Source organism: Homalodisca vitripennis, chromosome 5 (genome assembly GCF_021130785.1).
Source record: "Homalodisca vitripennis isolate AUS2020 chromosome 5, UT_GWSS_2.1, whole genome shotgun sequence".
NCBI lineage: Eukaryota > Metazoa > Arthropoda > Insecta > Hemiptera > Cicadellidae > Homalodisca > Homalodisca vitripennis.
The window spans coordinates 93,114,864-93,130,825 of NC_060211.1; the positions used below are offsets into that span (position 1 = coordinate 93,114,864).

Below are 15,962 nucleotides of genomic sequence, written 5' to 3' on the forward strand. Positions count from 1 at the left end.
TTTTGTTTCTGGTTTTGTATACTTCTAGTTCTAATTAATTATATATCCAACGCAAAATTGGAGTTTTCCATTTTGCCGCGAGAAACAATATATATAATGTAACTAGATTGAATACAAAACAATACAGTTTTCTAAACTGTATGAATATAGATATTGTTACTGGCAATTAAATCGTAAAATCAACATCAACAATACTAAAACATTTCAATAGTTACATTTTGACAGTTGACATTGGTATTTACGTATATACCTCATCAGTGATAAATGGATGCGATGTTCCCTCGACGATGTTCTGTCATAGAAATTACATTTAGTGACTCGTGTATTGCTTTGTGGTTCCACTTGCTATAATCAATGATTCACTGCGCTCACTTGTTAACACGGAGCGAATGGTTTGCTGAATCAAGCTAATGCCCCAATTCTTCCGATTTTGGTCCTTCAGTTACTGTAAATATGCCGCTCCACAATGTCTAAGGAAACCAAATTCAATAACCTTACATGTTCACATTCACAATTTAGTTGTATAAGTAAAATAAATAAACTGGTTTGCCTTGTTGCCACGATGTTGTAATGAGAAATGTGTTTACTTTTGTTATGCTTTCACTCTATAAATGTAAACAAATTTAAAATAGTACTTTAGTTAATGAAACTGCTGTTATAATACAAAGTTTACACAGAACAGTTGATGACATTTAACAGACCCTTTAAATCAATGTATCGCAACTTTAAAGACCAAGATGTGGTATTTAACTGCTTAGAGATCAGTAGGGCGTAGCCCGGAGGAATCTTGATATAAGAATAGGCTTATATTCATCCCAGGTACGCGAATAATGTACATGTGAAATTTGACTAAAATTTGTTGAATAGTTCATGCGTGAAAGTAAAACAAACAAACAAAGGTACTTTCGCATTTATAATATTACTAGCGGACCCGACAGACTTCGTCCTGTGAAAAAGATTTGTAATGTGGCAGTTTTTTGTTCCTACCTATTTTATAGTCGGGGCAAAAAATTCTCCTGAACAGAACCGTCACCCTGGTGATAGAGCATTGTGCATAAAAATAATTAAATAAAACATACATAAGCATTTAAAAGTAAGTAATCGCTTATTGTTAATCATGAGAATCAATCATTTTTTATTAACAAAAATCAGTTTTATTTTCTTTGTAGTGCTGTGTGATATACGATGTTTTTTGTTTGATTACCTGGCGCATAGACAAACAAATCTGATGGTTTTCCAACACGGGAACAGGCAACGTACAATTGACCATGTGAGAAACATGGGGTTTCTAGATTAATACCACAAATAATTAATGATTGCCCCTGGGACTTGTTTATGGTCATAGTAAAAGGAAGCCGCGCTGCAAACTGCAGTCGTTTAAACTCAAAAGGCACATCAGCCGGAATCATTGGGATGCGCAGTATGAGAACCATTTTCTCCTTTATACTTTCCTTTCAGTATAGTTGCTACTATCACGTTGTTTAGTAATTTTTTTATCGCTAACCGTGTGCCGTTGCAAAGACACGGTTGGTTGATATTTCTCAACATTATAACTACCGATCCAACCTTTAATTGAAAATTGTGAGGTTGCAATCCTGGCAAATCCAGCGAATTCAAAAATTCCTGTGGATAGTTGACTACATCATCTTGGTTAGTAGCCGAATCAACTTATTTATATATCCTCGATTCGCCTCTAATTTGTTCTTGAATATTGAAATTTAATTCATTTACATCTCTGTATTTTTTTTTTTTTTTTTTTTTCAGCCAATATAGTTCGTTCGCTCAACCAATCATGGCTTTGTGTAATTTTGAAAAACACCTTCTGAATAAGTTCATCGTTTGATCGAGTTGACTGACAGAGACTTTAAGGAAAGTTAATGCAGCCAGTCAACATGTCTATAGGAAATTGGTCATTTTGCAACTCGACACGCATATTCTTGCTTAAATGAAGTACTTTGACATGTTTCAAGTTGGAGGACTTTAGACATGCATTGAGTTCATCAGCTGGCGTTGATCGTGGAATCACTGGCAATGTTTGACGAAAATCTTCTGCTAATAAAATAATTGCACCACCAAATCGGTTATGATTGCTCCGTAGATCTTTTAAGGTTCTGTCTAAAGCCTCCAAAGATCGTTTATGTGCCATCGTGCATTCATCCCAAACAATCAATTTACATTGCTGCAAAACCTTTGCCATTGCAGAGTTCTTCGAAATGTTGCAGGTTGGAGTTTCATTGCTTTGCATATTTAATGGAAATTGTAGTGTATGGAAAATGGGCTGTTCGACCACCTTCAAGCAAAGTTGCTGCGATTCCCGACGAAGCGAGTGCAAGTGCAATTGTATTTTGTGAGCGAATTGTTGCTAATATTAATTAAATCCAAAAATGTATTTCCTGTACCACCATGTGCATCTAAGAAGTAAATCCCTCCAGTTTCATCATTTGTTACTTTCATAAGAGCATCAAATACATACTTCTGTTGTTAATTCAACAGTGGAAGGTTTGTTTGAATTAATTCTCTCAAAGTGTTGAGATCATACAGTGTTGGTTTTGGCAACTCTTGGTTAAAAGCATCATGCATTGGACGATTGGGCGCGGCCAGGCCTAATTGAATTAATAGTTTGTTTGACATCATCAAGCACATGTCCTCAATTGAAATCAATGCTTCGTTGTAAATTTCTTCACTGATTTGTATATTTGGATTTTCTATTCTATTCCGTATTTGATACAAAATATCATCACACATATAATCTTGATCCACTTGATCCACAAATCAATTGGGTTTGATGGGAAGCATGTAGATATGATTATAGAAAACAATGTTCGTATTTGATGAGCGTGTGATGACATAAGTCTTGTTTTTTGGACTGTAGTCGGAAAAGAATGAATCGTTGTCGTTTAAATTCACTTACTAAGTCACAATTTAGCTTGCCGTATTGCCTCGATCAAAGTACTATATAGTTCGATTATACAGTTCTTGGAAATCTACTTTGGTCAAAATCATCTACTATGGGCTTCTGTAATATACTTTCCGTCTCAAATATTTCCAGAGACAAAGTTAGATTTGCCTTTTTGTCCTGATGAAGAAAATATACACATGAGTAGGACTGAGAAGCCTATTACGGCCTAGGGAGAAGTCCTACCCATTTCCTATGTACTTTCGGTATAAGGAGAAATCCTTATTAAGGTTACGCAACATTCAAAAATAAAAGTTTTTTGTTACGTTGAGGCATGTTAGTATTAATTTCTCTGTTTTCCCATAAGCCACTGTTAAAATGACATATCACAATGTCAAGGAAGCCCATCAGTTTAAAGTAACGTATGTGAAAACATTCCTAACTTTGTTCATTAAGGTTGGTTTTATAACAGTGTTTAAATAATAATTATATAAAATGCATTAGATGATTTAAATTCATCAGTAACGCGATCTGGAGTAAAATGTTGATATTAACTTTTTATTTACTATCTGCATTACGCTAATGATTAAGCACTGTTTACGTAATATTTTATCAAATTTAATTGTAAACATATGTTTCAGCCAATTTGTCGACATAAAACTGAAGGTGTGAACAGCTGTTTAGCGCCGATTTAATTTGGATTATGAAACGTAAAAACTACATTTTTTCTGAATTTAAAAATATTCCAGGTAACTTTTCTTATATTTTGCTTCATAAAAACCTTCCTCGGATTTCAATGGACATTTTACAAAAAGAATTAACCGAACTGATCCAGCCGTTCTTGAGATTAGCGCTTACCAACACATTTAACGATTAATTTTTATTTATAAGATTGGGATATAATCCACATTGCGTGTATGAAGAACATCCATGGAGAGAAAACAAATGAAACGTTTTAGTTTGGGAAAGTACCTTATTCCGTCAATGTGGAAAATGTAAGTAATGTAAGAGGAATGTGAATGAACGTGAATCGCTCACTCGGTCTCGGCACCTCTCCGTTTCCTTTCGTTTTCTTTATTACTTCAAGAGGGTACTTAATTATTAGTCCCTTTTATTAACTTTGGCCTTATTACGATGAAAGAATATGAGCATATAAAGGCGAAGAAAAAGCAGGGAGATGGAAGTTGGAGGAAAACAGTTTAGAGTTTGACTGCACCTGTAGGATATTTCTGATTTTCAGTCCAGCCCTGGGCTAGAATTACGAATTCTACAGTGTATATTGTAAAGAACTACAATTAACTTATCTAAGAGTTGATTCGGACACTGTAGATGTGCATGCTAGATCTCTGAAGGGCCAACGCAGCATCACGTAATGGGAAATAATTAACATAATCATGTATTATGTACTATGTATTGATAAATCTTCAAGGATACAAGTACATGTTAGGTGACTGGTTAGGCTGGGTTTTCCAGTATCTTCAGCTACTCGGAAGACTGCTATCACTTGTATTACATCACAGAAGGCTGAATATGGTTAGGGAGGAAACTAATGAGAATATAAGGCAAACTAGAGTGTAGTGCAAATAAATGTTATGATAACTGTGTATACAAAAATGTTATCAACCCATACCCAACCACATTGGTATAGTGGTGTCTACGTATGTCGATAGTGGGAACATACGGGTTTGTCAGTATAATGACACATATAGTAAGAGAGACATATTGGTCTTGATATGTGGAGAACAAGAACATTTTAAGCCGCTACAACCATTACTGGAATTACAATTACTGTAATACATATATTCAGTTATAATGTATTCAAACTTAGATCGGATTATGCTTGACATATACTGATCCAGCACTCAAAGTTGTGTAGGTGTTTCTGAACATATCAAGTGTCAAGAAATGTAAGGGTGTGGTAGCTAATTAAAACATATAGAACCACGTGATGGTACCCACTTTATAGGCAATATTTTTTATTCCCATTACACACCAAAAACACTTGATGGTTTGAAGAAATACGTGAATGCTGCATCCCAAATTAACTGTTTAAGAGATTTTGTTCTTGGGTTTCATCCACTATCTTATCAGACAGTTCTTTACCGCCCTAAGCCTCAACACCTGTTACCAAACCACTTCCAGGTTAGTACTTTGCGGGCTGATATTCAATTAGGTAAACGTTATGTTTCCTGACAATTAATTTGAATAATGCCCGTGGAAGACTAGGGCGGGACTGCTCCTGACAAAGACAGGAAATACCAGTTTATACCGGCGCGGCTCTGTGGCGCAGCGAAGCCGTGGCCCAGTTGTCGCTGATTTCCCTGATAACGTTCTTGGGAAACTCGTAACAACCCATAAATCTGTCCAGTAGGGAGTCAATGTAAATAGCCATTAACTGGACATTTTCCCCGCTCTCTGCTCTCACGTACTGGAGTATTGGTACCTGAGTATCTATCATGGTGTATCCATAGTAGTTGTCTGCGGTGGCCAACTAACAAGGTCCGGAAAACTCTTTTGAAAGATATTTTTATACGTAAAGTTTAGACGGTTCTAAACCATTTATTCAAACCTCGTAAATAGGTTAATTTGTTTAAATACTCGTATCGCATTATCATTTGTCAACAGGGTTGCCACTGTTAAATAGACATCAATATAACACAAAGGACTATAGGTTGCGCCGTTATTTGATAAGAGCATTAAAGCAATTTGGCCTCAATATTGGGGGTGGTTGAGTTGAGTGGGTGGGGAGTAATACTCATCCACGTACCTGGAGTTCTTTTTGTTTTATTGCAGTTATTCTTCTCATTTATTTCATTTTAACAACCTGTACAGTTGTCCTTCGAAATCTAAAGATTACTAAAATAACAGTTTCTTTTCATAAGAGTGTAAAGGAAACAGGATTATTCCGGACATTTGCCATCGTTCAGTGATACAAAAAAAGTAACACTACACGTTTCGAAACCTGCAATGTGATCTCTTTCTCAGATGAATAACTAACCTAACACGTAACTGCAATCTAGGTTAAAATAAACAAATCATACCAGAGTGTTGTGACACGCATACGTCCGCAATCACGACAACCGTGTTTTGTGTCAACTCCTGTACATGTCCTAAGTGGTTGGTCGGTGGGTTCAAACCTAGTGTTGTGTTTTCTTTTTAATAAGTGCTGGTTTTAGAGTTAGAATCCATGTAGTTGACACATATTTTAACCTATATTGTAATTATGTGTTAAGTTAGTTATTTACCTGAGTAAGATATAACATTGCAGATTTCGAAACGTAGTGTTACTGATTTTTTGAATCACTGGACGGTGGAAAAGGTACGGAAAACCCTGTTTCCTTCACAATCTCTCCATCATTAAAAACAAACTCCAAACTTAATAGTGAAGTTCTTATCTCAGACCTAGAATGGGTATTCTCTCTTACTATTGTGTTGGGATCTGTTAGAGCTTCATCGAGGTCAGAATGTTTACGAACCATGATTAAGATCTCCCTAGCATTGTTGCATTGGTCGGGTGAGACGGATTTCTTCCTGCACCTTGATTCTGCATCTGTGAAATCAATTGGCTGATAAACTCTTATAACCATAAACATTACCACTTTCTTTACGTATTGTTTGTGTTTATACAGTCAGTTTTAAATTTATAATTTGGCTTATATGCTTCTCTCTCTTTATACTGCTGTTCAGGAATTTACCTCAGCGATAATTACGTCTGTAAGGGATGAGAAATACGTACGAAAAAGAAAAGTATAATGTAACCTAGTTGGGTTTTAGTCAACCTGATTACTTTCTTAAACGGAATCGTTATAGTCGTAAACAATTTGTGAAGTTAAGGTTGACTGAGAATATGATTTAAAGTAGAACTAGACCACTGAAGAAGGAGCATTGTATATGTTGAAACCAAACTGAAATTCAAACCAATCAATTTTTTAAAACGTGTTATTTAGTTTCGGGAGGATACTTTTATACCCACCAATATTGAAGACGCGGTTGTAACTGATCCTTCTGTGCTTTGCGTAATGTTTGAGACTGCCAAGATCATCCAATATATTGATGAAGACCAGTTACGCGAGAGAAGTGAGATGGAGGGCATATCTGAATCAAGATGACATTCTTCACATATCGATTGAGACGCTGTCCAATCTGTCGTCAAGAACCTAAAAACTCGCTAGCTTGTGAGACTGACGGGTGTTACTGCGATAATTATTTATGCTTTATCCAGTGTCGTTGCCTTTATGTTTGTGACTCGTTCAGCACTTTCGTTGGAGATTATTGATATGATATTTTCCTTACATCGGGACACAAACGGTAGTCACAATAATTCCCAACAGTAGCTCTCGAAGTAGTTTTCGTCATGAGACTTTTGGCATATTATCTTTCCATACTCAAGTGGTTTCATGAAATTGTTCCATAGCTACAAACCTGTTCCACTTTCGCTGGTGCGGGTATGACGTATTGTTTGTGTTCTTGAATTCTGCAGTGATACCTGGGTTTATTTTCTTCTACCTAGACTTAAGCTGTTACAGGACTTGAGGTAGGATACACATTTGTTGAGTGGCAATAATATTATAAATTTTGTAACAAGTAATGATGGCAAATATAAAAAATCATATTATTCTTTTAAAACATCCATCACAAAAAAATGAAAAAAATAAAAACAATATTAGGTGTCTAATGGCTCCGATTGCCGAGTTTTCCATATGTCAAAGACTGTGCTCTCCGGATTCAAGGTTACATCAATGCCATCCACCGCTTCTGCTTGTAATAACCCGATAAAACGGGGTATTGAAGGACGTGACAGAACGTAACTGTAGATATATGGCTCATACGGATAAATAGACCGACGGACTTTTCTTTGGTATTTGATCCCAAAATCAATAGATATAAGTCTATAAAACATTCCTATTAAGACTTATAAGACAGGTTGAGAGATACACGGACGGACTGTTCTTTAACCTTTGACCCCAAAACAAACCAAAATTCTCTATTCTCCCAAAACGATCAAGAGAATCCTATTCTCAAAAAATTCAAATCTCTAGAACCTTTATATCAATAGTTACCGCACAAACAGACGGACTGCCAATTGACCTTTCGATCCCAAAATCAACAGGCGGTTTCCTCGGAACAAGAACAGCCAATGTACTAAGGACCAGTTCTCTAAGACCTTTATATCAATAGTTATCGCACAATCGGACGGACTGTCAATTTTATTAACCTTTTGATCCCAAAATCAACAAGAGTTTTCCTCAGACCAAGAGGAACATATATACATTAAGTCTCTAGCACCTTTCTTGGAGTTATTGTACAGACAGATAGACAGACAGACAACGGACGGTTTTAAGAAGGTCCTGTCAGAGCATTGATAATGACTGAAGTAGGCTGTGAATCGGGTGAAGTCGACGTATCCCTTTAAAAATACTTATTGCCATTTTATGTTAGCTTGGTCTTGTAAGTGTGATAGCAAAAATAGCATCAATGTGGCAAATAGTCTAAGATATAAATTGTTTGGAAGTTTTTCAGACAAATTAGAAAAAACTCACTTGAAAGCTGGTTCTCTCTATCGTTAAAACGTGTGAAATTGCTAATACGATAGTTAAACGTGAACAGAGACAAGATATCGTGTTCTCGCATAATCACTGAGATAGCATCGACAACGAGTGCAGCTAGACGCCAATACATGGCCATGTGAGGCTCATGTTAATTGGCTAATTGCTTCTGAGGCATGCATTCACCCGGCTGGCCTTGCCAGATCGAATACGTTGATTTTAGCGCTTAACTGACGCAAAATCACTAATGATTAACTCTATTAATTCCTGCATATAGATTGGGTTTTACTTAGAAAGATACATTATTCTATAATTAGAAATCTCTTTATGGTTAGTGATTACATGGATGTGAATGCCACTGCACTCTCCCAGATTTCTTTTAATAACGCATGCATATGAAACACTTCGCTCAAATACAACGCACAATGTACGCAGTGTCATTTAATATATTATATGGGTTGCATTATAGATTGCTATTTTATTGGCTGAACGTTAGTGAAATTTATCAGTCGAGGGTTGGAGGAATTTCATTTTTGCCCCTCCATGGGATCCGGCTAAGCGTTAGCAAAGCTTATAACGCAGGGTAATATCTCGAAAATCAATTGAGCCAAAAATTTGAATTTTTGTGTATTGTGCTTAGCTAACATTAAGTATTGTGGATAACTCCTCTTCTGTCTATCTGTCTGCTTGTATGTTTTTCCGCAGGTTATCTTAGGAATGAATTGAGCTATGGTCTTGAATAGGAAGTAATTTGTACAAGGCAACGTAATATTTGATCGTGATGATGCACATGGCTGTCTATGGAATTTGGCCAAGCCTTTGTGTAGTCTAATTATACGCAAAATATCTCGAGAACAATTCATCGTTAAAATTTAAAATTTTTAAAGACACTTCACTTCTACGTAGACAAGTATGAGTTCGATGCAGGATCATGTCCATCCACTCAGTAGGCTGGCAGATATCATGTTGTCTGCCTAAGGCTGTAACATTACTTCCCTGTCTGGCCAAATGACATCTCGAGAATTAACTGAGCTATAAACTTGCAACAATTTCAGTAAAACCTGTTACGACACACGCGGTGTGGCGTACTCTTACCTTGTTGTATCCATTTATAACATTTGCGGATGTGATTTATGTGTAAGGTTAATTTTATGTACAGTTATATGTGAATTATAATGTATAAACATTTTAGATGCTACAAAATCGGAATGTTTTAAGATGTTCAGTTGACACTTGAATTTACTATGCATTTTATTTATTTTTATCGACGTGTTTATCTTGTTTGAAAATGAAATGATCAATATATAAAAGATTATATAAAGGGATGATTGTATCTAATATGAAAGCTTAGAATTCTATTTAGTATACCATAATCATAAATACAACACCTTCAGATCATAACCTACAGGAAAGCACATATTAGTATGATATTAACACTATTGTTAAGCGACTTCGGCTGATAGAAATGGGGATGACTATATCAAAGAAAGAGATGAAAGTTACGAGCTCTAAACATCTGGAAATCAATAATTAATCATTGTTGTTCGGAGGAAAACGATTAGAGATTAAATGAACATCCAGCCTATATATTTGATGAGTTATGAAAACTTCTTAGTATAAACGATTTGGGACACTAATAAAAGCATGGCTTTTGTAAAAAAAAGGATGTATATAAATCCTCTCAATTGCTAGGAACTTGAAATATTAAGATAAATGTTGTTGAAAATTTCATTTTTTATATTCGTGGAACTTCCGATTAAAACGTTTGTGGCACGACTAAGTCAACAGGTGACCACAACATCACATTATTGACTAAGTGTTGACTAAGCGACACTTTTGTTGGCTAAGTGTTGACTTACAGTAATAGTGACTTAGCGAATGTAATGTAAAATTATACGAGGTCTGGCGAACGTGTATTTATGTCTGTCTCTCAGCATTATATCTCGAAAACAAACTGACCTATAGGTTTGAAATTTTGCATGCAGCTTCATTTATATATTATCATCACCGGAGTAGATGATGGTGCATGTCACTCCATGAGATTTGGGTGAGCGTTAGCATGATACATCTGTAGATTATTCGTACAGAGAGCAGAAAAAACGATAGAGTGAAATTCAGTGTTAAAAATATATGATTTCAGCGTATTCTTACGTACTGCCCGGAACTTTTATTAATTAATTTCTTTGAAATCTGACAAAACTGGAACAAAATTGTAAATGAAATCATGTGGCAAGATATCTTGATAAAAATCATCAGTAGACTTTAAATTTTGCATAAAACTTTATTTCTGCTTAGACAACAATGAGGTCTGGGATAGTTCATCTCCAACTATAGAATTTGGCTGAGCGTCATTGAAGCCTATCACTCAGTAGGTTATGACACAATTTCTGTCTCTTTTTGCTTGCCGAGGGGATGTAATTATTTAACTCTGTATGTTACATGTCTGTCTATCTGACCGTAGAAAATCTCGAGAATGAAATGATCTGTTATAGGCTTGAGAGTCAACCTTAGCGAAACTTGCGACACGACGCGTGGTGAGGCTTCCATATTAGTCCTTAAGGAGTTAAATGCTCCACTGAACTTCCAGGCAGCAAAATAAACTCAACTATGATAATAAGATAAAGAATTAAAACCCCTTAAACAGTGCTTGCCAGTGCATGAGAGGAAACTCAATGATTGTGAACATTGTATACTCGTATACTTCAAAATTGAAAGTTACTGTCATGCAAACTGTGAGAAAAGTAAGGAGTGTACCTAAGAAAAGTTCCAAATCAGTTGAATCACAATTTGTGGATGGGTGGATAGATTAAATTAAATGTTACTAACAAATTAATTTACTTACCAAAGAACACAGGGTCAAGTTTAAAAAAAACATATAATAAAGTTTAACAAAATTTCATATCAATTCTACGATTAATCCATTCTCATACATGGATAAGCACCGACGCTTTTCATCGCATACGAGAACTTGCATCGAATGAGTTTAGGATCATGTTTCTTTGAGTGAGTTACACATTTTGTATACGAAACAACATAACCCAAGTTCTTCCCTAACATGTTGGTACTTTTAGTTACTGAGACTTTGCTACTAGTATACAGTTAATGTGAGTATGAAGAAGATGTGTTTTACTCACCGGGATGTCGTTGTTGGCTGCAGGCAAGTCTGCAGGTGGGACTGTTACGCTGCAACAAAGTTTGATTGGTTAGTTAAATCATTGAATGGGTTTGACCAAGCATATGTAACATGGCACCGCTATTGTATACACGACAGCCACATTTGTGTTTCACAGGGGCGAGGTACCCCATATGTATGGTCCTGATACAGTATATTGACTGATTGATTACGGTGATCGCAACTACTATCCTAGCAGTCCTAAAGAAGGTACATGACTCGTATCACAATGAAGGTGTTAACAATTTATTTTGTAGCTAAAGATATATCACAGTTTAAAGCAGTTTTTTACAAAACCTTAAAAACCATTACACGACAATAAGCTTACAAATCTGTTTAGAGACATCGATAACTCCAAAAAAGTATGTCCAGTAAAATAACGTAAGGCAATTATACATTTTTTCACAACAAAACCGTCCTTCAGGGCCTTTACAGCCCCAGTATGCAGATAATTGCCACTTTTAAAAATCTTTGGAAAGTCCTATCAGTGAACAAAACTTAAGAACAACAGATGCAATATTACAATTCATCCAGTTTTTAAACTTCGCGCCTTCAGTTAGAAGTTTCGAGCTTGGTTCACAGACAGTATGCTACTGGGTGACAGAGTAGATAATGAGGGTAACTTGAGGATAAAACGAGAAATAGACTTGGAGTGTCTATGAAAGCGATTTTTCATAAGGGTTCGGGAAGGGAAGTTATAAAGAACATACATAGTTCCTTTAATATAATTTGTTTCTTACTGAAAGGATAATACGATATCGGACATTGACATTTTACATCTTTATATGTTGCAAAATGTTTAACAACGTTTCGAGGATTGAAATCTATCTCTTCATCAGGTGGGAATATAGTACAGTTAGTGTTCTTACTGTTTCACGCATTACTACTACTAATTGACTTATCTGAAATAATTTGTCGGGATTATACATTTATCTAGTATATACAGTGTATACTACTCTGTACAGCAATTTACACTTCTTCCTTGTTTCTTACCTGATAGAAGTATTGTACATTCAGATGGAATTCACAATTTCAATTTATACATAAAATAAAATGATGATACGAAATGTATTTAATTAGCCTATATAATGATTAAACTCTGTTTCATTATACAAAACACACATACACTAGTTTACATCCACAATTTATAAATTGAACCCATGATCGTTAAGAAAAAACTATGTTCCAGTAATTAATTCCTAACTCGAAGTAAAATAATTAGAAATTGTACCAGAACGTGGTAAAAACCCGTTATTTATGTACTAGCGTGAGAGATAGCAAAGCTGGCAAACGATGTTGACTGCTCGCTGCACTCTCCATTCGATATGCAAATCGTGATTGGATCAAATGATTATCTATGAATGACCCGACGTAAGTTATTGCTCGTAGATCCCCGCGCATGCGTAAACTGGAATCCCCGCGGCGCCGCGGGCAACAAACTGGTTACTGATTAGTGAATGAGGTACGGACAGTCCGGCAGTCGTAAATAGAAATTTGGAATAGCCGAAGGCCAGGCGGGATACCGCAAACAAACTACCTCTGTTTGGGTTGTCGTGGACCCATACTTACGCGGTTATTTTAGCGTCAACAACTACATGTATTTGGGCCACATGTCTGTTCCAGTAGATAAACGATCAGTCCAAACAAATCCTTTCTCAGAATTTCTGCAACTATCTCAAGAATAAACAGAATAGGTACATTATTCTTACTATTTCACAGAACATGAATAAATCACTATTAAACCGATTGTATACACCATATTTGTTTGCTTATATCCAGGAGCGGAGAGCCAATTTACATTGTATAATCAATTAACTTGAGTTTGCTTGAAATCGATAGAGGAATTCATCCTAGGAATAAACTCGATCGTCAGCCGGAATAAATTTAGTAGAGATCGAAATGGAAGGGTATCCAAAGAGTTATCTGATTCACTGAATTCATTCGCATCCATATTCCCTACTATGGATATTCCCAATTTCTAATTTTATACTGAACGAAATAAATAAAATGGTTTAAATAAATTTAACAGAAGCATAAGCAGTTAGAATACTGTATCTCGAGATAGAGATTAATAAGGTCAACATAACTGATGGCACTGCAGTAGTACCTATGGCCGCAGACGAGGTACACCAACAACCTGATTACTTTGGCTTGAGGCACGCACGAGGCAGCTGATTGTTACGCCATGTCACTACAGTTGCGAGATATACTATGGCGTGTTTTCCACGTTCTGAGAAGGAGTGCTTTACAGTTTAGTCGTCAAAGTTGTGAAGCCATATCACTACAGTTGCGAGATATACTATGGCGTGTTTTCCACGTTCTGAGAAGGGGTGCTTTACAGTTTAGTCGTCAAAGTTGTGAAGCCATATCACTACAGTTGCGAGATATACTATGGCGTGTTTTCCACGTTCTGAGAAGGGGTTGCTTTACAGTTTAGTCGTCAAAGTTGTGAAGCCATGTCACTACAGTTGCGAGATATACTATGGGGTGTTTTCCACGTTCTGAGAAGGGGTGCTTTACAGTTTAGTCGTCAAAGTTGTGAAGCCATATACTCACTACAGTTGCGAGATATACTATGGCGTGTTTTCCACGTTCTGAGAAGGGGTGCTTTACAGTTTAGTCGTCAAAGTTGTGAAGCCATGTCACTACAGTTGCGAGATATACTATGGCGTGTTTTCCACGTTCTGAGAAGGAGTGCTTTACAGTTTAGTCGTCAAAGTTGTGAAGCCATGTCACTACAGTTGCGAGATATACTATGGCGTGTTTTCCACGTTCTGAGAAGGGGTGCTTTACAGTTTAGTCGTCAAAGTTGTGAAGCCATATCACTACAGTTGCGAGATATACTATGGCGTGTTTTCCACGTTCTGAGAAGGAGTGCTTTACAGTTTAGTCGTCAAAGTTGTGAAGCCATGTCACTACAGTTGCGAGATATACTATGGCGTGTTTTCCACGTTCTGAGAAGGGGTGCTTTACAGTTTAGTCGTCAAAGTTGTGAAGCCATATCACTACAGTTGCGAGATATACTATGGCGTGTTTTCCACGTTCTGAGAAGGGGTGCTTTACAGTTTAGTCGTCAAAGTTGTGAAGCCATGTCACTACAGTTGCGAGATATACTATGGCGTGTTTTCCACGTTCTGAGAAGGGGTGCTTTACAGTTTTAGTCGTCAAAGTTGTGAAGCCATGTCACTACAGTTGCGAGATATACTATGGCGTGTTTTCCACGTTCTGAGAAGGGGTGCTTTACAGTTTAGTCGTCAAAGTTGTGAAGCCATGTCACTACAGTTGCGAGATATACTATGGCGTGTTTTCCACGTTCTGAGAAGGGGTGCTTTACAGTTTAGTCGTCAAAGTTGTGAAGCCATATCACTACAGTTGCGAGATATACTATGGCGTGTTTTCCACGTTCTGAGAAGGGGTGCTTTACAGTTTAGTCGTCAAAGTTGTGAAGCCATGTCACTACAGTTGCGAGATATACTATGGCGTGTTTTCCACGTTCTGAGAAGGGGTGCTTTACAGTTTAGTCGTCAAAGTTGTGAAGCCATTCACAGCGATTTCCTCTTTATAAAGACAAATAAAAATTAGACAAATTCGCTCGTCCCTGCGAGTAAGCACCACTGAGAACAAAAAGAAAAAAACGAAGACAAGAGAGGTGACTTCAGTTTGATTAGAAACCCACAAATGTGACTGAAGTAGACACACAGAGACGTAAACTTCTACCTGACTCAGTTCCTTGCAAGCTATTGCAATTTTCGAGATTGCCTACTCAAAATCTCAAGCGGCAAGAATACGTTCTGACTACGGCCAGGAAAAAGAATTTGGTGGGGGAGGGGTTCCAGACAATTGATATTTTCCCGAAATGCACAGAGAGAAATGGGGATGGCCCATTTTCTTCCTTAAAAAGTTCTTGGCCCGTTTCCTTGTTGAGAAATATCTTTCAGCAGTAAATGTCTTTAATACTGAATTATTTAAATAATAATAATCGTTTACTAATAAGTAAATGAAAAAATTGAAAATTTGGGAGGGACCGGACCCCTTGGACCCACTCGTTGGCTACACCCATGTCAAGCGGTCTCGTAAGGTGCCTGAATGAGTGATTTGTAAGCAGACTACTTCCAAAACGCGCTGACGGTACATACCCCTTCCCCCTAATGTAGATATAAGACCAGACCATAAAGCCATACAATGTCGGAGAACTGTCGACAGTTAGAGACAAAATGGCGGCGACTGTGACAGGCTGTCGAGGTAATTAGTGGGTCAATGCCGCTGACAGAGGTAGGGCCTGGGCCCGGGCCGACACACCTTCCTTCCTTCCATATTCTTTACGTCAGATCTCCCGCGCGTCCCGTCC

General features: G+C 36.9%; 1 protein-coding gene across 3 annotated transcripts in view; it reads right to left on the bottom strand.

The window, feature by feature from the left end:
- The window catches only part of LOC124362527 (mucin-5AC-like), a 200,124-nt gene that overhangs the window by 35,884 nt on the left and 148,278 nt on the right, over positions 1-15,962 (bottom strand). For all 3 annotated transcript variants that reach the window (XR_006922470.1, XM_046817111.1, XM_046817110.1), the window contains exon 10: positions 11,577-11,625. Coding sequence is in view for 2 of the 3 variants with exons in the window: in XM_046817111.1 (XP_046673067.1) it covers positions 11,577-11,625 (49 nt within the window). In the remaining variant the exon portion in view is untranslated. The remainder of the gene's footprint in view (positions 1-11,576; positions 11,626-15,962) is intronic.